Genomic DNA, 24,563 nt, shown 5'->3' with positions numbered 1-24,563 from the left:
AAAAACTTTTTCTCACAACAACGAAAATTTCTAGATAAGGAAATAACATTACTCACATTTCAAGAGAACCAAAAATACAATAAGTTACCAAATGATTTTTTTCAGGTTGGTGCTACTGGAAAAGTCATAGGAATTGATCACATCAAGGAGTTAGTAGATGACTCAATAAGTAACGTCAAAAAGGACGATCCAACATTTTTGTCTTCAGGACGAGTCAAACTGGTTGGTAAGTATAAGAGAAACTTAAATATTTTTTATGATTACTGTAACTCCAAATTTATTAACATTTAAGGCAAATAGAAATTTTGAAATAAAATTTACTGTGGGATTGGAAAGTTTCTGTAAATGAGTTTAGAGACAGGAAAAATTCTACTTACTTGGGATTGGAAAGTTTATGTATATAAATTTAGAGAGGGGAAAAATTCTGCTTACCCTTGTTTAAAGCATTCAGTTTAGTTTTAATGGCAAGTTATATAATGACTGTCTTTTAATTGTCTTTCCAATATAGTTTTGGTCGTGTTTTCCTAGAGTAAAAAAATTAGGAATTTCTACGATTTTGCTAGTGGGCAGCAGAGACTAAGGATAGACTAAGTCAGGTCCAGTTTTGTTATTTAAACAGAGTAATTCATCTGCCATTGTTTCCCTTGATTGTATCCATCTATGATTCTGTGGTTATATGGTCTTTTTGTCCCACCCTTGTCTGAAGAAAAACATAATTGCCATTATACTCTGAATAACCTTGAACACTGTTAATGCAGTAACATCATTAACATATAACTACACCCATTATCCTAAATTCCAATTGTCTGGGTCCCATTCATCTCTAAATCCTGTGATGTTGCATTGTTAGGTTTCTTTCCCTGGATGACTGTGGCTCCTGTTTTGTGTCCCTTATAAGAGTGGTTCTGGCTCTGTCCACTTAGTTTTATTTTAATGTAATTTATGTAAATTGACTCCCATGATGTTGTATCTAAACTTTTCTTGGAGCCAGTTAATGGCATTAGTTGGCCCATGCCTGGTACTGTTTGGTAATTGAAATATTCTTAATGTTTGTTATTGAATGGATACAAATATACTATTGGAAACCACTTGTTTAGGAGCAAGGAGCCAATGGAAGTGTAGTGTCTTTAACTTCATTATTCTACACAAATGGCTTATCATTAGAAAAAAATATTTTTATTGAAAAAATATTGTTATAAAGAGAAGTACAAGATTGTCATTTTTTGAGATTTTTAATTGTTGAAATCTTTAATTGTTAGATTTATGCAGCAATACGGACTCATGAAACCTTAGATGTATATACCTGATTCATCTTCAAAAATACTTACTAAACACCTAATTCTCTGTGCATCGTGATAGTGATATACAAAAGCAACCATGTAGATCTTGCAATCCCTTCACACTAGAGACACAAGATGCACGTGTGCAGAGCAGAAAGCAAATAGGATAAAAATAGCAAACAAACCTGAATGTAAGGTGGAGTCATCAAAATATAGAGCAACTGAATTTGGGGCTGGAAAGGTAAAGCAGTGGGTTAGAAACTGGAAACTATTACCATGGGCATTACCTCTTGAGATGACAAGGGTGTAGGGAAGTAATTTTTCTCTGACTTCTTTGGGAAGAGTTAGAATTCCAGAAGTTGTTTAATGATTATTAGGCTTGCTGTGGGAAGACGGATAGCAAGTCATTATCAAGCATTTATTAGTCATTGTTACCAAAATAAACATTGCTGATTTTTCAGGAAAAGGTCTTAAACTATGTCCTGTGATGGACAGATCCTGGTTTTTAGAATTAAAAAGGAAAAGACTTCCTTCAGTCTGTTTAGCAATGTACTTCACTATATGTTACAGGAACTCATGGCCTAAATTGATAGGTATTCATTTCAGAGATAGTGGTTGTTACATTTGGTTTTTTTTTTGGGGGGGGAGGGACTGGGCAAAGATATAACATTGAAGATAGCAATAAAGAAAGTTGAATGGTGTTCCAGATTATGCAGAGAAAGCAGAGGATGAAAATGGATATGTACTTGTTAGTTATAGGAGAGTTTAGTTACTATTTTGTCAGCAAAACATACATTTTAAAATAAATTTAAGATCAACTAATTTTCAACATGTGCTACCTCCTATTAACGTTTTTGATGAGAAAGAAAGGTCTGGTGATATAGATACTTTGAACTGAAACTCAAAAATTCCTTCTGATATATTTGGTTTTAATATAGGAGACAGTGTTTTGTGATAAGGGAAGGAGCTTCCCCTCACCCCCAATTTTGATCTGTTTAAAGATCCTACCACATATACTGAATATGTAGCTTATTGTTATAGTTTATTTTCTTTGTATAGATTTTAAAATGAAACTGTTCTTTCTTCCAGTGGGTGATGGAAGATTGGGATACTCTGAAGAAGCTCCCTATGATGCTATTCATGTAGGAGCTGCAGCTCCAGTTGTGCCCCAAGCAGTAAGTCTTTTGTTTTTGTTTCTTTTATTTTAATTAGATTATTGTCCTGTTTATCATCTGTCTTGAAGACCAAGCTAGCTGTACTTAAGGAGGTTTATCACTTACACTTTTGCTGTAGGTGATGAATTTTTGTTCCGCAGGAGCTCTTGAATTTTTATTTAATTTTTATTTGAATCTTTACTTATATTACATATGTTGTTTTACCCCAGGGGAATGTAAAATGCTTGTGGACAGAGACTGTTGTGGTTTTGTCTTTGGCTTTGTATTTACAGCCCCTAAAACAGTGCTATGAATTTCTTTTTTGTTCAGACCTGTAATTTCAGTGCTAAGGGCGTTTCTCCTGTGCGGAGATTGTTGTCAGCAATTCTGTAACCTAAAGTCTTAGAGAGTTGCCCTAGGACACTGAGAAGTTGAGTGACTTTCAAGGGTCACACAGCTAGGATTTTTTAGAGGTAGATCTTGACCTTAGGTGGTCCCGATTTTGAGGCCAGCTCTATCCATCATACCAGGCTAGTTCTTTATTTGATGAATGTGTAATAAATATTTGTGTGTCAGCTAAGGGCCATGGACAGTAAGTGCTACAGGCAGACAGAGGAAAAATATTCCTTTGGGCTGGTCACTGGAGACTTGATGGAGGGAGGGAGGAGGAAGAGGAACTTGAATTGTACCTTCATGGGTGGATAGGCCAAAGGGAGAGGGAGGAGTAAATCAGATGTGGTTGGGGGAAATATTTATTCTAATAGGGGTTTAAATGCTACTTTTTAATTTAATAACTTTAAATAAACATTGATAATACTTATAGTCACATTTCTCAATTGTACTTTACCCTGGTGGCTAAGGTTTGAATTACATATGATTTGAGGTAATCCTGGATAACCCAACAGGTTATTTGAAGACTGAAAAAATTTCTTTAGTATAATATGATCCATTCCTTTATGCGCAATTGATTTGTCTTAGTACTTAAGTGTGGTGTACTAGAAAGATCATTAGTTTGAGAATCAAGAGACCTGAATTTGAATATGAACTTGGCTACTAAGTAATCTTGGGCAAGTCATTTCTCTTTGCATCTTAGTTTCCTCATCTAAAACAAAAGGGATTAAATTAGATGTGTAAACCTTGTTCTATTTCTAACATTCTGGGTCTGTGAATTTGAACAATGTAACACTACTTTAGAATTCCAAGAGCAGCTGATTAGATTTTGTAGAGAAGTGCCAAAAATATCCTGGGTTTATCCTCTTCTGAGGCAGCGCCACAAATTATCCCCCATTATAACTGAGGCTTTATTTAGTCTAATTACCTTTTAAATTTAGTTTTGTTGATAGTCAATATAAATTCCAAAATTGAGTAGTACAGGTCTTGAGATGTCTTCAGTGGTTTGTCATGGGACTCTTTCAGCCAGGAGAAATTTTAGATATATAGTTCTCAATCACTTTTTTATGGGAGGGAGAAGGGACCAATGAATAGTCCTAGAACAACCTCCTTAGGGTGCTGGGGCAGTCCCTATCTTGGCTCTAGTTGCTGTTCCATCGTTTCAGTTGTGTCCTACCCTTCGTGACCCCATTTGGGGTTTTCTTGGCAGAGGTACTGGAGTGGTTTGTCATTTCCTTCTCCAGTTCATTTTACAGATGAGGAAACTGAGGCAAACAGGGTTAAGTGACTTGCCCCAGGGTCACACAGCTAGTAAGTGTCTGAGGCCAGATTTGAACTCAGGAAGATGAGTCTTCCTGACTCCAGGCTTGCTACTCTATCCACTGAACAGCAACGACAACCCCCAGCAGTTGTTTTGTAAATAGTTTGTATTTAGTTTTCTGTGTTCATGTTATTCACCTCCCTCAATAAATTACAGACTCCTTGAGGGCAGGGACTGTTGCCTTCTTGTGTGCCCCTTAATAATAATTGCAGTTAAATAAAGGCAAGGGAATATGCATTTATATAGCACCTACTCTGTGCCAGGCACCAGGTATGTACTGAGCATTTTTTTATAAATATTATCTCATTTGATCTCCACAACCACCCTTGGAGGAGGTAGTAGGTGCTGTTATCCCCATTTTATAGTTGAAGAAATTGAGGCGAACAGAGGTTAAATGACTTGCCAGAGTCACAGAGAGTAAGTGTCTGAGGCCCAGTTTGAACTCAGGTCTTTCTGACTCCAGGCCTAATGCTCTGTCGGGTGGCAAAAACGCACTTGAAATGAGGATTTTAGAAAGTATGAAAGAATCAGTGGTATTATAGAAAATTTAGGGTTTATGGGAGGTTATCTGGATGTATGTGTGGCTCCTTGAGGAAAGGGACTATGTTTTACTCATATGTATTACTCAAAAATGACTTGCCTCATAGTAAATACTGACTAAATACTGTATTTGATGAATGAATCAAAATGTACTGTGTTGAAGTGATAAAAATTGTCTAGTTGTATAAGAAGATTTCTTCCATTTGGTTCCTATTGTTCATTCACACCTGTGATTGCTTTATCAATCAGTCAATAAACATCCCCAGATAGGGTTACACAAAGAGTCAAAAGACAGTCCCTGCCTTCAGGGAGTTTTCTCTAATGGAGGAAACAGCATGTAGACAAATGTATACAAAGTAAACTAAACAAGGTATAAATACACAGGATAAATAGGAGATGATTAACAGGGGGAAAGCCTGTAGAGAGATCATATTTTTATGTGATGATCACTCTTCATTTTTTCAACTCAAATCAATAAATGTTAAGTATCTGCTGTGTGCAAAGCACCGTGCTAAGTGCTGGGGGGGACCCAAAGGTAAAATAAAAATGTTCCCTGTCCTCAAGGAGCTTACATTCTGCTTGGGGGAAACAACATGGGTTGCACAGATAACATAAAAACAAAATATATACCAAGTAATGTGGGAGCCTAGAGGAGGGAAATGGTAACTGGGGAACTGGGAAAGTACTTGAATAGGAGGTGGCACTTGAGCTGAACCTTGAATAGAATTAGGGATTCCAAGAAGTAGAATTGAGGAGGGAAATGATTCCAGAAATTCAGGAGACAGCCTGTGCAACAGGAAGTGGGGTACAGCATCTATACCTATGTGGCTAGAACATAGTGTGTGAAGGAGGATGATGGAAAATAAATTTGAAACAGTTGTGATGAAGCTCTGGAGGCATAGTCAGACCTGTGTCTTGGGAATATTAATAATTTGACATGTAGATTGTGGTTTTGAAAGAGGAAAGCCTGGAAGCATGGATACTGAAGAAGAGGCTGTTGATGAGAAGTAGGCTTGATGAGAGATGATGAGGGCTTGAACTAGAAGTGGTGGCTATGTGAGGGAAGTAATGGAATCAGCATTTGCCATTATATTTGACTTAAATTCTTGCTATTTGCAATCATTGTGTGTATTGTTCTTTTTGTCCTGCTGCCTCTGCCCTGCATTGATTCATGCAAGTCTCATATTTTTCTAATGTTTTCGTTGTCATGGTTCCTTATAGTACAGTAATATTTCATTACATAACTATATCAGTTTGTTCAACCATTCCCCCCAGATGGGAGCATAGTGTGACTTATTTCTTTTTGCTATTGCATAGCATTGTATTGCTATGAATATTTTGTTATATTTGGGAACTTTTAGTCACTCACTTCCTGTGACAAGGAGTGGAGTGTCTCTAGTTCAGAGGGTATGAACAGTTTAATGAACTTTTCTTCCATAATTCCAAACTGTTTCCTGAACAGACTAATTGAATAGTCTGCCAACAGTTTATTAGTATGTTTTATCTTCCCACAGCCCCAGCATCAAATACTTCCATCTTTTAGATGTAAGGTGTTGTTTTAAATTGTATTTCTCTTGTGACTAAAGACTTTTAAAGTATTTTTTTCATATGGTGATTGACAGAATTTGAAAACTGTTCATGTCCTTTGATGACTCTACTATTGGAGAATGACTTAGTCATGCATGTGTTCATTCTCTGTAGAACTTAGATGTCAGGCTTTTTACTGGATGTTTAATGCAAAGATTTTTTTCTCCTAATCCTTAACTTTTTTATTTTGGCTGCATAGATTTTGTGTAAACACACAACCAAAAAGTTGGTTTTTTTTGGGGGGGGGCAGCATGGCTGTGCCAGAATTTGATTTAATCCAGATTTAATCCCAGGGAAGAAACTGTCCATTGGTACAAATTGCAACTTGTTTACAACTGGTCCTGTTAGAGAGTGGCCTGAAGCATCGTTATGTGAAGTGCCAGTGGTTGCACAGTCACCCAGCTCTTTGTGACCCCAAGGCCAGACTCTGTCTGTTAGGCCAGGCTGCCATTGTCTGTTCTTTTACAATATCCATTATTTCTTATCTGGTTTTATGTTTTCCTTCTGATCATACTTGTAAAATATATGATCTTCCATATTATTTTTAATATGATGTTTCATATTTAGATAGTTTATCCCTTTGGAATTTGAGGCACATTATATAAAAAATTAGTATAAAATAGGTGTTCTGAACTTGGGGTCTGTTTTAAAATTTGACAACTGCATTTCTACGTAATTAGTTACTGTTATAATCCTAGGTATTGTGTTTTATACATTTAAAAACATTATTATGAGAAAGGGGGTTTGTAGTCTTTACCAAACTGCCAAAGGCATCCATGACATAAAAGGTTAAAAAAACTCCTCTTCTAAATTTACTTTCTGCCAAATTTTCCTGGCCTTTTCAGAAGTTTTCCTTCAGTAAAAATGGGGAGAAGGGCAGAATTTAGACTAGGACAGTCTCAGTCTTTCTTTGTCTTGCCCCTTTCTGATATGGTCAGACTCTGTTGGGTGTCTAGTTTTCTAGAAGATTATAGTTTGGGGCCTAGAATTTCTGTGGCAGCTTCAGTTTTATATTTAAACAACCTTTTCTGTCTATATCCATATATCTTGGGGCCCCAGAGCTGTCAGCTGCAGATACTTAAAAGCTCAGAGTACTTCAAATGAGCTACCCAGTGCTTGCACATTGCCCAGAGATTCATAGACGTGTAGTTTTGTGGTTTATGACAAGATATTTAGCTTTTGTCTAAAGGGTATTGGTTGGTATACTTGACAGCCATTTATCTTAAATCCCTAGTGTTTAAAAAAAGGATAGTTTGAAAAACAACAACAACAACAAAAAACCTCTGTAGGTTGTTTGTGTGATGTGCTTACGGGTATAGTAGCTGGATAGCTCTAAAAAGGTGATTGTTAATATCAAAATAGATAACTGATGTTTTTATTTTTACTTTATTTTAGCTAATAGATCAGTTGAAGCCTGGTGGAAGATTGATTTTACCAGTTGGTCCTGCAGGTGGAAACCAGATGCTGGAACAGTATGACAAACTACAAGATGGCAGCGTCAAAATGAAGCCTCTGATGGGGGTGATATACGTGCCTTTAACAGATAAAGAGAAGCAGTGGTCCAGGTGGAAGTGATTATCAATTCCACTCTTTCTTCTTCCACACGTACAAGGTGAAAGGGTGTGGATTTTAAGCAGTTAGACTACAAGGGCTACTTTCGGTCACCCTTTCTGTTACTCCATGCTTTGAAAAGTGGTCCTCTTCGTTATGACATCATGAATTTGTTACATTAAAAATGGAGAAAAATCATTGCATGGTCTGCACTTCTTTTGTTTACCTCATAGTTTTGGAAAGTTGGGGAGTAATGTAGTGGCATAGTGGGATTTCTGCAGTTGTCTTTTAGAGAATACTGTATTTCCCTTGGAGTTCAGTTAAATGAGATAGTGGAGTCAAGCACAAGGATGGTTGAGCTTTGGTATCAAATATCATAGGTTTTATCAAGTTTGTGTCTAGGTTATTTTGGTTTTGATAGTAAACTATGTTTTAAAGATCAGTAAATAAAATGATTATCATTTTAATAACAGTAACTACATGTTTATATAGTGTTTTAATGTTTGCATTGTACATTCTTCAGAACAACCCTGAGAAGTAGGTCATATAAATTTGACTTCCTCCACTTTACAGATAAAGAATGGAGTTTCTGAGAGGTGAGATGATTTGTCCATGATCCCAGGCTCAGAGTACAGGCCACTTGATCCTCACCCAGCTCTCTGTCCTCTCAGCCCTGCTGCCCAGGGCTTCTGACTTAGAGCAAGCCGTCATTTTAGATTGAGTCAGTGCTGAATCTCCAATTACAAAATCTGTAAAAAAGTCAAGGATAGAAATGAGCTTCAGTTCATCCTTCTCTGTGTCCAGAGTTTGTAGTTCTGGTATGGGCCCACCATGAACTGCTTCAGTTTCTTCACTGGCTTGTGGTTAGAATAAGCTTGTCTTGAACTACAGCCCAAACTAATGCCAGGCCTGAAAAGAATACCACTTTCACAGTAGCCCTGCTGTAGTTGACAGTTGTACTAAGAGTAATGGATCACGTAACCCTACAAATGAGCCTGTCAGCAGTTTCATTTGGTCCTAGTGCATATATACTGTAGATGTAGAGTTCAGTAAGAACTAAAATATGCAAATATTGCCCTCATCAAATCACTGAAACTTGATAATGAGTAGAATTTTGATATTCATTAGTTGTGAAAACAGTTTTCAGTTTTTTTTCTTGGGGAAACTTGTACAATTAATACTTCGCTGTCTAGAATTTAAAAATGACACTACAATTTTTTAAAAAGAGTATGATTTTGAAGACTTTCAAACTAAACCAATTTTAAAGGATTTAAGTAAAAGGAAAGTACTGGATTATAACAAAATTATACAATGTCATAGTAATTGCTAAATATTTTATATGTTTTTTAGTATCTTTTCTTAGCTTTTATTATTTTAAAAGGCCCCAAACTTCAGGAGTTAGAGTATGTTTGCTTGCTATGGAAACTTTTCTGTATCTCTTGGGAATAATTTTTAAAAAATTTTTCAGTTCCCTGTGTGTTTTGTTTTATTTTATTTGTGTTTTATTTTTTCTAGTTATGTATAAAGATAGTTTTCAGCATTCAATTTTATAAAATTTTGAATTCCCAAATTCTTCTCTCTCCCTCTTTTCCCTTTCCCCTCCCCAAGACAGCAAGCAATATGATATAGGTTATATATATGTACAATTATGTTAAACATATTTTTGGGAATAATTTTTAAAGAATTATAGTTCATTTTAAGTGTGTTTTCTTGAAACCAAAGTTGTAGATCAAGATACAATACAGTTTAAATATAAATTTTGAATTTAGAGTATATTACAAAGATGAAATTAAACCTACAAATTGAATTCTGTGGGTTAAGCAAAAAAAAAAGGTTTTCTTTTTTAGTTTGTATTTTTGAGGGGGTAATACTACAAAATAAAATACTTCAGAAGTATTGAGAACAGTGAATTTGTTGTCTATATTTGTGTCCAAAAGCCCATGCTTTCTTTTAAAATCTAGGTCTGGAACAAACCTAGATAGGTCATCTGGTTGTTTTTTTTTCCCCTGCTGTCTCTCTTCAGGCAGAGCCACGTTTGAACCATCCTTGTCAGATAAGGATTTGCCCTGTTTTAAAAAGATAGTTTGAAGAAAGACTGCTTGTTAACCCCCTCTTTTGGACTTTAGTGTATTAACAGCCTTCCCTATGAAATTTTTTTTAACTTTTCATCGGGTTTAAATTTCATGGACTTTAAAAAAAGTGCTCCTTTTTTTTTTTAAACATCACAACCATTTCTATATATTTGTATTCTCTCTCTTCCCACTGACCTAGTGAGTGAATTCCCTATTTATAACCAAGAAAAACAGTTAAGCAGCACCAATGCGAGGATGGTGTCTGACAACATGTGTACACACCATTCTGCACCCATGGTCCTCCAACCCTCCAACAAAGGGAGGGAGAGGTGCATATCCTTTTCTGTGAGGCCAAGATTGGTTATGATTACCCAACATCTGTGGTTTTGATGAAGCTCTTGTACTTTCTTGGAGATTGAAAAGGGTTAATAATAACAGCCCTTTGGTGGCTTTAGTGTCCTTGATTTATTTAGTCATTTAGCATTTTCTTCTCCAGGTTATCTATATCTACCTTTTAAAATTCTTCTCAGGCTGGAGTCATTTGCATTCCCTCTTTTCAAATTTTCTATATATAAGTACTTTGTTGTTAACATGCTTTAATTTGAGTCCTAGGCCTCCACTAATTTAGCATGATGACCTTACGTTTCTCTATCTGGAAACCTGTTTCCCAGTAGCCACAATAACCTAATAATGAGAGATAATATCTGTATAGTACTTACTTAGCACAGTGCCTTGCACATAATAGGTGCTTATTCACATCTCTACCTATAGTACAGCTGGTGGCTCTGTGGATAGAGTGCTTGGATCTGGAATTAGGAAGATTTGAGTTCAAATTCAGCCTCAGACAGACACTAGTTGTGGGACCCTGGGCAAGTCACTTATCCTCTGCCTTGTTTTCTTCACCTGTAAAATGAGGATGATAATAGGAGCTTCTACTTGGGGAATGTTTATTTCCTTCTCTACCAACTTCACTGGATTGTTTGTATTAAATGAGAATGTATGTTAAGGACTTTAATTGTAAAGTGCTATATAAATGTAAGTTATTATCTTGATAATCTGGAAAATAATTTTACGTTTTAGTAACTTTATTGGGAGGCCAAAATCAAGGAAAATTCTCATGCCTAAGTAGGGAATACAGATATAGTGAAAAAACAGAAGGTAAAAAAGCACATGGATTCAAGCTCTGTATGTTGAAAAATGCCCCCTGGATTTTTGGTTCATTAAGGAATGCCAAATTTGGAAGCTTTCTAGTTGAGAATTCTTCACCCGTTTAGCCTTAGTTACATTTTTCTCCAACTAAGATTTAAAATAAAACACCATGCTAAGCAGAAATTGGTGTTTTGTTAATTATATAGACCTGTGTCTGGGTTGGAAAATTAAGGAGTGCATCATGGTGATCTACCTCTGAATTAGAAATTCATAGAGTGCAGACAGTTTCTTTTAAACCTCTACTCTCTTGCCCCCGTACCCAGCAGTTAATAGACAAAAGTCGTTGACGAACTGGAGAGCAGTTATTCCCTTTGTTGTTATTCTGAGTTTAGAAATGCCTTCTGCTTCTTTTTGATTTCCTTGTAATGCATCATCCAGTGTTTTGCAAAGAGTGGATCCTGAGTAGATATTGTTTCAACTGGAAGAATTGATTGAATCCCAGAGAATACATGCATTAATTTTACCATGACTTTCTGGTTAAGGGGCATTTATATTTTATTTTTCCTTGATAGAAACCATTTAATGCTGAATGTTCTATTTTTTTGGACTTTTAAAGGCCCCATAAAGATGCAAAGTACAATAATTAACCTGATATAGTTTACATTTGTGAAGATTTAAAAAAAATTTTAAATTTTAGAAAATACTTTAAAATATTAAAAAAGAAGAAATTAAAAACTATGCGTATAAGCGTATCTGCCAATATATCAAGAAATTTGTCCAAAAATCACTGTAAGGGGATTATATAGCAGCCAAATAAAAGTGACAAATACCACAATAAAACCTGCTACCTAGTTCTATAGAACTCTTTATTTTAGTATTGAGATGTTTTAGAATGAGAGTTGATACCAATTTATTTTTAAAATAGAGGCTATTGGATGTATTATTTTACCAAATTTACTTTGTAGGTATTGAAACATTTTCAGTGGTTATAAATGCCCTTTAATATCTAGTTAAAATTTGCTTAACTTTTTCAAAGTAACTGTTGGGATGAATTTGTTTTTTATGTTTTAGTGTAATAGACAAGCATTTTAGCTGTATAATTTGCTTGAATATTGGTGAATGTAATCTAAAAAATTTAACATTTGTTCTTGTATCTTAATGTGAATATTTTCAGATTTTTCTTTTGCATGTGTCTAGCATGTTATGACTGTCACCTTGCATTTGCAAATACATCCTTTGAAGTTTAATTATTTTTGCATGTTTACATGCATGCTGAATGAGCTATTTATCATGATAATCAGTTCTTTTAATTAAAATACCTTGTGCTTCTGGCATTAAAAATGGAATATTGTTAACCATAGAAATTGGAACTGATATTTTTTATGGAGCAGATAATTAGTACCTTACTTCAAGACAAAATAAAATTATGTATAAGAGAAAAACATTTTTTCCATTTAAATATTTTCCGTCATTATTTAAGAAATTTTTTAAAAATTGAGGCAGCTGATCTATTATTTTACAATCATCACATAGAATAAACCTACCTGAATAAAAACTATCTCCTCTATTTAAACATCAAAAATAATAATAACCTTAGTATTCTGGTCACTTGGCTCTCCGTCAGATATAAAGCTGTTACAGAGAGGCTCTTCTGATAGTTCCATTTTAGATTGCATTTTTTGTTCCTTCCTTCCTCTCACTGGCAGTTTCTGAGGCACAGTGCTGTACCAGGCTGAACGAGTGGTTTCTTTTGGAGCTGATAAAGCAGTTTTATGAAATAAGCTGACAGGTATATTGTATGTACAGTTGATTCAGATCCTCCAAAACAGTCTGGGTTTAGAAGACCCATTCAGCATTGGCCACAGGACCCTATAAACTAAAACCTAATTAAACCTTTAGTTTGGAAAGAAGTCTTATTTTATGGACTTTAAACAAAGACCAAAGGCTAATTGAGTTCTAATTATACAAGTTAACACCTTTAGAGTAAAAGTCATTGGGAAGATTAAAATCTATGGTAAAGGTCACATTGTTTCTCAGTTCATGGTCTTGGTGGTACAAAGTTACCACATTATAATAAAAGTCAAAGGACTAAGGCCGCTTGAGTTTCACATTTCACTCTAGCAGGAAAGATGTTTGAGACGGCTCACATTCATTCTGCTTTGGCTTGAATGAAGTTAAGGCATATGGGCTTCCTTATCTTTTTTTTTTTTTAACCATTTTGCTACACTTGGGAACTGGTGTATATCTATCTGTTAGTAACAGCACCTAAAATATGAGAAGGCCATACACTTTGGGATTAGTAACTCTTTATGTCTTTTTTTTTATCCCCTGCAGGGATGAATTGTAAAAGTTACATCAACTTGACCCGAATATAATATTACAGTGGATCGCTCATCTCCAGTTCTAAGAGCTTTTTGAAAACCAACAGCATCACAACTTGTTTCAGACTTTGTCACACTGTTATAATCAGCATGAAAATGCGTGGTTTTGTGGGGTTTCCAGTTCTTTTAAAGAAGCACAGAACCAATCTGGTAGAGAAGGAGGCAGAGTACACATTTGTGCATTGTTTCTTTTAACATGCCTGCATTTTATGTTCATCTATTTAAAGAAGGGGATTTCTACAAATCATGAAAAACATAGCTTGTGAATTCCGATACTGACTGGGCGGGGTGATCATTTTTTTCTCTTCTCGGGTCCTTAATTCAGCTCCAGTATATTCATTGATCAGGTTGCTTCTGTGCATCTAATGACACTATTCACAACATCAGGTTTTCTGTATTCAAATGTCTGTTAGATGCTATTAAGAAAATAGAGATGAGCTTCCTTTTTAAAGCTTTTGACGTGGTGTCATAGAATAGCATGTAGTAGATACAATCAATCAGCTGCTTTGTTACCTTTAAAACTAGGCATTTGTACATATGGAACTTCAAGAGATGAGAGGTGATTATCTCTTATACACTTGGCTGTTCAGATTGGACATAACTGACATAGTTTCTCCTTGATCCTCTTTTGAAATGACCAGAGACTTGTAGCTCAGTATTGTTTTTCCTGTTTGTAATTCACTGCTGATAATGTATATGAATTTAACATGCTGTGTAAGCTGTGTCCTAGTTACTGAACAGTTTATGCAGTGTTGCTTTGCCAAATAAAGTTAAAAGCAAAAACACAATTGGTGGTGGGTTGTGTTTTTTGTTTTGTTTTGTTTTCAGTTCTGAATTCTCTCGCAGCCTCCCTATCCCTCCTCGCCCATTGAGAAGACAAGAAAAACAAAACCCATTATAAATATGTGTAGTCATGTGAAACAAATTGCCAAATTTGCCATATCCTTTCCTTCCCCTCTCCCACCCCCCTAAAAAAAAAGGAAAAGAAAGTGTTTCAGTCTGTACTCTGGACTCAGTCCATCAGCTCTTTATCTGAAAGTGGTGACATGTTTCATCATGTGTCCTTAGGAATTGTGCTTGGTCAGTGAATTGATCAGAATCACTAAGCCTTTCAAAAGTTGATTATAATATTGCTGTTACTATATAAATTGTTCTCCTGATTCTGCCTACTCCATTTGGCTTCATTTCATTCTAGTCTTCCCAGGTTTTTCTGTAATCATCCCGTTCATCACTTCTTAGCACAATAGTATTCCATCACCTTCATATATTTGTTCAACCTCTCCCCAGTTAATGGGAACCACACACTTCGCAATTCCCTTCCTTGATGTGGTGTTTTCAAATGCTGTTACCTTCAAAAGGGCACTAGAAGTTTATAAATATTTTAGTAGTGCTTTGTAAAATTCTAAAAAACACCCCAAAGAAATAGCATTGTGTAGCTAGATCTGGAAGTGATTTTTGAGACCATTTAGTCCAAACCCCTATTTTAAAGTTAGGAAAATAATCTAGAGAGGTTATGACAACCATGTTGGTCATGTAGGTAAGTCACAGAGGCTGGATTTGAACTTGGGTCCTCTGACTCGAGATCCCATATTATTTCTGCTCTACTAGGTTACTAGCATAAGTATCATATTTTTATGGCATATGAGGTACTTAGGTGATTGTCTTTAAGGAGAGTATTTGTGATTTAGGAAAGAATTCCATTTGTAGCAAATTTATACCTCCATTAGGAACAAGTTTAACAATATGTTAATTTTAAAAGTAGATTTCCAGGAAGGAGTAAGACTTTACTGTAATTTTATTCAAATGTCGTAGTTTTATACATTTTAGAATAGGGCCTTTAAAAAATCTGAGTTGCAGAAACAAAGGTACTTTAAACCCAGAAACAATAGGATGAACTCTATCTACCTGCCTTATGCCATGCAGGCCAGTAATGTGGAACTCTGACAGACATTGGGCTTCTTGAGGCAGGTAATCTCATTTTCCAGCTTTCTGTCCTTAATCTTTTTAATGCTATGGACTCCTACTCAGAATAATATTTTTAAATGCATAGAATCATAAAGAAAAACAATTATATTGAAATATTAGAAAGCCAAATTCACAAGTTAAGAATCTCTAAGATCTCATTAGATTTTTTGATTCTTTAGTATCCTCTACTAGACCTCTCCACCACCCCTACCTCTCACTTCTCAACCCAGCGCTCAGGGCCTTTGAGATATCAAGTGTCATAAAGGCAAATGCAGAAGTTGACAGAGTCATACAAATCCAATTTTAATTACCCATCAACTTTGATAAGACTTTATTGAGTACATCTTGCATGCAAAGGTGCTGTATTATAAATACAAAAAGGTGTGAGACATAGTCCTTGTCCCTAAGAGACTCGTAATCTTTGTGGGAAAATGACACATTTTAAAAATTAAGTTATTTTGACTACTATTAATACCAAATTAACCAAAAAGGACATATGAAGGAAGATATTTGCATCCAGAGAAAGAACTGATAAATACAGGTATGTACAGAATGATTTTACATATACATATATATATATACATATACATATACATATACATATTTTTGTCTAATGGTAGCCATCTCAAGGGTGGAGTGGAAGAAAAAAAAATGTACATGATAACTTTATTATATATTTTAAAAGGATAGCAAGTTATATATAATGGATTTGTAGTTTCCTGTGCAGTCAATTTTTTTTTTTGTATTAAACTCCATTATGGAAATACTTGTCATATTCCATAAATTAAAAATAAATAAAAATTTAAAAAAAGTTAGTGCCAAATGGCATGTGTCAACTGCCAATGAGTAATGGGACATTGTATTTATTTGTGAAACAGAGCACTGAGTTTTTCTTCTTTTGTGAGCTAAATTTTGAAAAAGACTTAGGTTGGACTACTATGTTTTGAATAACTTCAGAAAAACAGGTTTTAGAGGAACACAAGTGAACTAACCCCCCCTCCCCCTCAATCAGGCACTATGCTTAGTTCTGGGAACAAAGAAAGGCAAAAAGCCTCTCAAGGAGCTCACTGTCTAATGGGGGAAACAACATGCAAGCAACTATGTAGAAACAATATCTATCCAGGGTAATTGGGTAATGGAAGGCACTAAGATTAAGGATGATTGGGAAAGCTTTTGTAAGAAGGTGGGGCTTTAGCTGAAAATGAAGAAGGTTCCCTGGACAGAGAAGGAAATTAATTTTCCTCCCACCTGTGTTCCTTTGTCCAAATCATTTGTGGAATACCAACTATGTTTGACGGCTGTTTGTGTTGAAGGTTGTATTCGTTTATTGTACATATGGTAGAATGAAAGATAAGAAGCCTGTACAAATTTGACTCAATTTCTTCCCCATTAATAGCTTATTTTCAGGTAGTATTTGTCTTATAGGGCATAGAGATCAACAATAAAAAAACGTCAAATATATCCTGATTCTCAATCCAGGTAATGTGGATTTTAAGAGACTTTAAGAATTTGTCACAAAATGTAACTATTATACTTTTGTGGTATGTATTAGATTTTTGAACTCTTTAAGGGCGTGAGCTGTTTTTGCTTTTCTTTATATACCCAGCACTTAGCGTAGTGCTAAGGTTGATTGTTGTCCTTTGTTCTCAGAGGACTAAAATGACATCACTATGTTGGGGTCAAGGTATAGTGTGTCCACTTGTGGCTGATCAGACCAATATGAACTCAGAAGGCTCTACCACAAATAGGTCAGGCACAAATAGTACATGTGAGCATTTAGAGTGGAATTGTCTCTGAATTTGTGCATCTCACTTAAGTAAGGACTTAACAAATGCTTATTGACTGACTAATTATACAGAATAAAATCCTGATTTGAGACCAGAATCCCAGAATTTAATAGCTCAAGATACCTCAGAAGCCATCTGGGCAGGGTAGTGTAGAAGAAAGACCACTGCATTTAGAATCAGAGCATCTGTGTTCTGTTCTATCACTGTTCCATGAATCTGTCATCTAAATAAATGCTTGCTGAATTGAACGTGGACCTGACCAAGGAACCTTATACCAACATCATCAACACTGGTGGTTCAGGCTTTGCTTTAAGACCCCTACTGAGGGGGGAACCTACTACACCATTTCTGAGGTAGCCCATTCATCTTTGGGATAACTCGTTTTTTTCCCCTGACATTGTCTAAATATACACCTCCAAAATCCGTCTGCTACTCCCATGGCCTCTAGATATGACAAATCAAATTTCTCTTTCAGTTGACAAAACTGTACTGCAACACAGCTATCCATTTTCCTTTTAGTCTTTTTTTCTCCAGACTAAACTTCCTTAGGTTCTTCAGCTGAATCTTGATGTATTGATCACCTTATGGTTGCAATGTTGGGGCGATAACCAGTGGGTAAGATCCTTAACTCCCCTCTTTTCATTTTGGGTGGGACAGAGTTAGATAAGATGATCAGGTTCATTTTCCATTAGTATCAACATCTTGGTCACCATCCACTGCATGTTTTCCAGCTATGTCTAAAAATATGGTGCCAAGAACTGAACAGAATGCTCCAGGTGTAGTCCTATTTCTTATGCTTAGTATTCATGGCCATTTGGGGGTTTTCATTGCTAATGACTCCTACAAGACCATAATACTCTTTGAATTCTTAGTTATTTGCCCACATAGGTAATTAAAGTATAAGCTGGTTATTTAAGATGGGTTCTAAAATGCTTCTGTTGTATAATTCTGGGATGACACATTTGAAAAAAAATTGACTCACACTACTAATGCTGAAGAAGCATCCAATTTTGTGGCTAGAAGGCTAGCCTTAGAACTGGAAAGACCATGTTTAAGTTCTGTTAGTTATTAAGTTATTAGCTATGTGTCAGTTAACCTCTTAAGAGCCTCTAGGCAAACTTCTAAGATCATACATTAAAGATGAGTTACTAATCTGCAGTCATGGAGAGAATTGTTTCAAAGTTCCCTATGAGATGAAATCACAGGTCTAGTCCCATGTAATTCAAAATGCATACCTATCACCTACATATAAAAAAAATTACCATTATTATTGGCAAAAGCAGACATGTCTGGAAAAAGAAAATAAAAAAGACAAAGATTACTAAAATCTAAAAATGTTATGCATCTTCATTACCTCCCAACCAATCTTTGGATAATTCTTTAATAAATTCTAAAAACCAGTAAGTCATTTAATAGTGGTAATAACAGCAAAGTAACAACTTCTGAGTCTGCTATTGAGAGAAAAGAAATCGAAAAAGAACATAGGAATTTTGTTGCAGCAATGTATGCCTATTTCAGATTTATTTTAGCAAAAAATGGAAAATTCAGTCAGCATGTTATGTTTTATAATGATGGCATGTTGAATGGCTATTAGAATTGTAAATGAAATCAACAGAAACTTGGTCCAGATTGAATTGAATTTTAAAAAAAAAAACCTCATGAATTTTTGGTGTTTTAAAAATAAAAGCCAATTGTAAATGAACACATTTTACACAAATTGTCAAGCATCCTTGGATAGACCTAGTGAAGAAAATGAACTTGATGGCTGATTAAGTCTCGACTGGATCTCGAGTTGCTGTTGAGGTATTACACATTGATTTATTTCTCCTAATGTTTTCTCAGTGATAACTTACTAGTTCTTTCAGAAAGATGACATTTTCTTTTTACTTCAAAGTTCTTAATGGGGGCATTCAGAAGGAAATGTCTGCCTTGATTGTTGCTATTAAGGATTGATATTTCCCCCCTCCCAGGATCTTGGCTACATTTAAGAATCAGGAAGTAGTTCACAAGATTAGGCTGCCCTCACAAAGCAGGCCTGGCCACTTCTCAAGTGCTTCTGAAGCCAAACTATTAGGTGATTTCCAAACTGTGATGATGGTTTATTTCTGGTAGTCAGGGATCAGCATCTTTGGTCACTATATATTTATGTCTGAGCAGTTAATTGGGGAAGGCTGAGTTCTTTAGTCTCCAGTAGTCTTAATAGCAAATAGTTAAATTAAATTACTGAATTATTTTTATTTAATCTAAATCTCTGTTGACTATATACAGTTCTTTACTTCAGAGGTCTCCAAAGTGAGGCCCGGGAGGCATTACTCCAGGGGAGCTGTGAATAGACATGATCAACCAATCAGAAGGTGAGAAGATGGGTGCCATCCAACCTTCTCTGTGTTGGTCAATTACAGGGCCTGTCTCCAACATAACTCTACCTACTTTTATCTTGCAACAGTCTCTACCTGTTCCCTGTCTTTCTGCTAGGCAAACTCCCAAGCTCTGGTTTCAGGGCTCCCTGAAGCAGGTGCTGGAGTGCCATTGGGAAAATTCTGCTTCCACATGCTGCCTCACAGATCACCTCATGGCTACAATGTTGGGGCGATGACCAGTGGGTTAGAGTACTAACTGGCGTCTTTTCATTTTAGGTGGGACAGAGTTAGTCTGACAAAGTGATGGACAAAGGCTCATGGATATATTATATGATGGACTACAGGTTTGATTATGTTATTTTTCTTCCCAAACCCATTCCTCTTCTGAACTTCCCTTATTATAGTTAGAGTACCATTTCTAGGCACTAACTAGGGGTAATTTAGACTACTTACTTTCTTTTTATTGATTTTACCTTCACATCTCTCATATATGTTCCCTTCTCTGTACTCAAAAAGTTAGTGCCAAATTCAAGCTTTCATTATCTTTCACCTGGACAATGGCAATAGCTTCCTAGTTGATCTTTGACCTGCAAGTCTCTTACCCTCTCCAGTCAGTCCTTCATATATCACCCTAAGTAATTTTCCTAAAACATAGGAATGAGAAGGAATATCCTAAAGTAGGGGTAGTGAACCTGAGGCCTCGAGGCCACATGTGGCCCTCTATGTCCTCAAGTGTGGCCCTTTGACTGAATCCAAGCTTCACAGAACTCGAGGCCGCAGGTTCCCCATCCCTGTCCTAAAGCAAGTTTTGGCAATGTCAGTCCCCTACTGAAAACCTTCACTGGTTCTTTACTGATTCTAGGATCAAATATTATCTCATCCTTTGAGATTTTCTATATTTCCTATAAGTTTTATAATATACAATGCATGTAATTTATACATAGGTAAATAATCACATATTGGAGATACATGCTCAAAGATATTTTTAACCAGTAGGGGTACATGAAAAAGTGTGGAGACCACTGCTGTAGTTATCCCATTTAGCCTATTATCAACTGTTTACTCAAGGAAGTGCTTAATTTAGTCAACAATAGTGTAGGATTTAGATGGAGAAGGGCCTGTTTTTTATCTTAACCTCACTGAAATGACAAAAAACAATGGTGCTTTTAAGGGTCCTTATACTTCTACTTAAAATTTAGGCCTAAGCATTTTTTTAATATTTAATTTTAAAAATTAACAAGCAGTTATTTTTTTCTCCCCTTTCTCCCTCCCCAACTGAAAAAAACAAAAACAAAAAACCCACCAAAACTCATATAACAAATATGTACACTCAAGCAAAGCAAGTTTCCACATTGGCGATGCCCCAAATGTATGTCTTATTCCACATCTTGAGTCCTTTACCTCCCTGTCAGGAGGCAGGTAGCCTGCATCATCTTTGGTCCCCTGGAATCATGGTTGGTTATTGCATCGATCCTAATTGGCCCAAGCAATTTCACAGAACTAAAGCTGTTGCCATTTTTTAAACAAAAATTAGCTTACAGTTATATTGTGAGAAGGTAGCATTTATATAGGGCTTTAAGGCTTGCAAAATGCTTTTCACATGTTATCTCATTTTAATACTCACAACCTTGTGAGGTAGGTGACATTATTATTTCCATTTTATAGCTGAGAAAACTGCAAATGAGAGATGTTAAATGATTAACCCACAGTCACACAGCTGGTGAGCATCTTAGGTCTTCCTGATCTCAATTCTACCCACTGTACCACCCAGAACTGCCCTTCATTAGCTTCTCAATTTTGAGGCATAGTGTAAGACAGTTTTCAGATGAGATGCATTTTATTTTTTACCTTCTTTCCTATTATCCAAAGCTGTATGTGTATGTGTACCTACATATGCATATACATACATACAGGCATGTAACACATATGTGTTCTTACATGTATGTTTATTGTGCATATGCATATATTTTCATACTATCTCCCCTGTTAAAACATAAGCTTCTAGGGGCCGCGAGGTGGCACAGTGGATAGAGCTCTGGACTTGCAGTCAGGAGGACTTGAGTTCAAATGTGACCTCAGGCACATAACCCTTAACTAGCTGTGTGACTCTGGGCAAGTCACTTAACCCCAATTGCCTAAAAACAAAAAACAAATAAAAAAACCACCCAACAACAAAAAAGCTTGTTTGTTGATTGATTGGCAATACACACAAGGAGAAAAAAAATAGATGCAGAACTTGTGAGTTGAAACATATTTGACCACTGTTCTTAGCAGATATTTCAGTGGATCTGTGATCTCACCGTTATAGATATTTCTTCCAGCTGTACAGATCTCAAATTATCCATGCCTTCTTATCTTTGGATGAAGGTTGTCTATGTCCTCCCACAAGTGTTCTGATGTGGTCCACCCAACACGGGAGCCCTCCTTCTAAGTCTCTTCATAGGATGTGGGTAACAGTGCAGCAAACAGTTTATCCATTTGTTAACCCTTATTTTTAACAGGTAGCATGAAGGGACTGGCCCACTGGGGAGGATGGGGTTGGATTTAGCACAAGTGACAATGTGGAAGCTTCTGGTAAGCGTGTTTCCAGCCATGAGTGACTAAGGGGCTATACTGTGTGATGAGGGAAAAGGTGGCTAAGTTGGAACTGAGTAATTATACAAAAAGTGTTAGTGCTTCATCTCTACGTGCTTTCTTTACTTTGTGGCTGGAGTAGCAGTACTACTTTAAGCTGGCTTCCCTACTCCCACTGAGTTGGGTGGGGGTAATGGTAACTTCCCTGTCTCCCAAACTAGCCAATGGCAGTCATTACATGGTCATCCCAATCCCTTTGATGTTTGCTTCCCTGAGCAGCAGCCTATAGGTAGACATGTCCGGGTAGAAATCTTGTGAGTTCAGAAGATCCAGAGGTTCCACTGGTGATAGAAGCTGAAGTGCCCATCATTGGCCAATGACAAAGGGAACACCTTTAATGGATGCCAACAGACAATAACTCTAGGACAGCAGCAGCTTTAGGAGCAGGACCCTCCATGGTGGAGAGCTATGGATGCTAGAAAAGCACTGAGCTTTGAAGCCTCAAAGAGAGCAATATTTAAGGAAAGAAAAGGACTTCTGGGCCATGAGTTGGGAGGTATCCCCTTTACCACATATGTTCTCTACATGTGTATCTCACTACCATTATACTTTAAACTTTAGCTCATTCTTTCCATGAACATTGTGTGAATTTGTGAGAGAGGACACCCCAGGTTTGGGGAGATAATATTTTGTATTAACTGTTCATTGCATACCTGTTTGGCAAATACCTTTTCTAAAAGCTAATTATGTCTGTCTGATTGTTGATGGGGATTACCTTGATGGGGATTTATAAATCCAGCACCTCAAGGTTACTACTATAAGCATGAGAATAGTAGCAGTGGCCCTATGGGGATGCCAACCAATGCAGGCTATTGTCCGGTTTGGGGAGTGGCTCCATAGGGGATACTATATATATTAGGACCCATCTATATTTAACCGGTGATATATTTTACACTTTTTTTTGACTATACTTCATTATTGGTAATATACTGCAATCTATGCCCACTATGAGTTTCTCAGTTGTCCTTTGGTAGTCCAAAATTCTGATTCTTTGGAGGTTGTGATATTCTACAATTTCCAGTCTGATAGTAAAGACAGAGGTCTAAATCTCAGTGAGAGGAGGTAATGCTCATCTCTAAGCATCTGGTTTTACTTGCTCCTCCAAACAAACTCAACATTGACTGTGTAGGAAAATTACTACTGTAATTTAAAATGTTCATTTTATCTTTAGAATATTCTCTAGAATATAATAGGGTAGTGTTCCAGGAAGAATGGGGCCTTCATTCATGGGCCTGGGACCAAGACTGAATCAACAACATTATTGTTTAAACAGCAAGTTTGCAAAAATAAGAATTAACTAAAAATTTAAAAAACCCGAAACAAAACCAAAACCAACCAACAATTCCCTCCAGTTTTGGAACAGTAATTCCCAACCACCTTCCCTTATCCGTAAGCTAATAAGGACCAGTTTTGGAACCAAAATTCAAGTGATGTGAAATTTGTAGAAAATGAACATAAATGATCAATGCAGCCAAGTACATAAACCAAAATATGAAATAAATTTTGCTCTGAAAAATGAGAATTTTTTAAAAATTGAAATTATGAACCCAAAGCATAATTTTAGACTCTGCTAGGTGATCCCATGCTCAATGCTATCAGTTGGTCAGTCAGTTATGATGACAGCAGGGCCACTACATAAATTGCTCTAAGTTTTAAAGCACCAAACAAATCAGTTAATCAACAAGCATTTATTAAATGCCTACTATGTGCCCGATACTATGCCAGGCACAAGGAATACAAAGACATAAGCAAAACATTACCTGCCCCCAAGGAGCTGACGTTCTATAGGGGAAGATAACAAATACATATTTAAGTAAAATAGCCACAAAATAACTACAATGAATTTTGAATCTGGAAGCACCAGCAGTGGGAATAGGGGGTGGAGGGGGAAGGGAGGAAAAAAGGGGCTCATCTACAGGTGGGCTTGAGCTAAACACTGAAGGAAGTTAGTTGCCCTCAGAAGAAGAGGGATAAAGGAGTGCATTCCAGGCAAGGGGGACAGATTGTACATAGACATATTGGTGGGATATGAGTAAGGAAAGTTAAAAATGGCTATTGTTTCTAGGGCCTTGCGGGGCCAAGGGTAGAAATCATAGTGTGCTCCATCCAGGGGTTGGTATGCAAAATCTGTGACAAGTTAACATCAAAGGAGACAGTTTTTCTTAACACAAACAGAACAAAGAGTCTAAGCATAAGGGACAGGAAGAGGCAGATGGGCCACAGGGGAAAAGCAACAATCAAAGTAGAGCTATGATAGAAGAAGAGTCATTGAATAGTCTGAGGGGTAGATCCCTGTGAAAGGAGAATTTGCAGTGTTCTATTTAATGCTCTGCCAATCCATTATACCAGTTTTTATTAGGAGGACATGCCTGGCACAGTGTAGAGAGAGATG

General features: G+C 36.4%; 1 protein-coding gene across 2 annotated transcripts in view; it reads left to right on the top strand.

Moving 5' to 3' along the window:
* Window positions 1-14,213, top strand: part of PCMT1 (protein-L-isoaspartate (D-aspartate) O-methyltransferase) — a 40,794-nt gene extending 26,581 nt beyond the window's left edge. The window contains exons 6-9 of one of the 2 annotated variants that reach the window (XM_020986595.2): window positions 106-226; window positions 2,370-2,455; window positions 7,668-7,837; window positions 13,379-14,213. In XM_020986595.2, the coding sequence (XP_020842254.1) occupies window positions 106-226; window positions 2,370-2,455; window positions 7,668-7,837; window positions 13,379-13,391 (390 nt within the window). In that variant the 3' untranslated portion in view covers window positions 13,392-14,213. Of the gene's footprint in view, window positions 1-105; window positions 227-2,369; window positions 2,456-7,667; window positions 7,885-13,378 lie in introns of both variants that reach the window. The other variant, XM_020986596.2, reaches the window with a different exon arrangement.
* Window positions 14,214-24,563: the final 10,350 nt, after the last annotated feature.

The sequence above is a fragment of the Phascolarctos cinereus genome, unplaced genomic scaffold (genome assembly GCF_003287225.1).
Source record: "Phascolarctos cinereus isolate Bilbo 61053 unplaced genomic scaffold, phaCin_HiC Scaffold_5;HRSCAF=322, whole genome shotgun sequence".
NCBI classification, from domain to species: Eukaryota; Metazoa; Chordata; class Mammalia; order Diprotodontia; family Phascolarctidae; genus Phascolarctos; species Phascolarctos cinereus.
The sequence above is the reverse complement of the archived record's forward strand: the minus strand, read 5'-3'. Positions and strand labels throughout refer to the sequence as shown.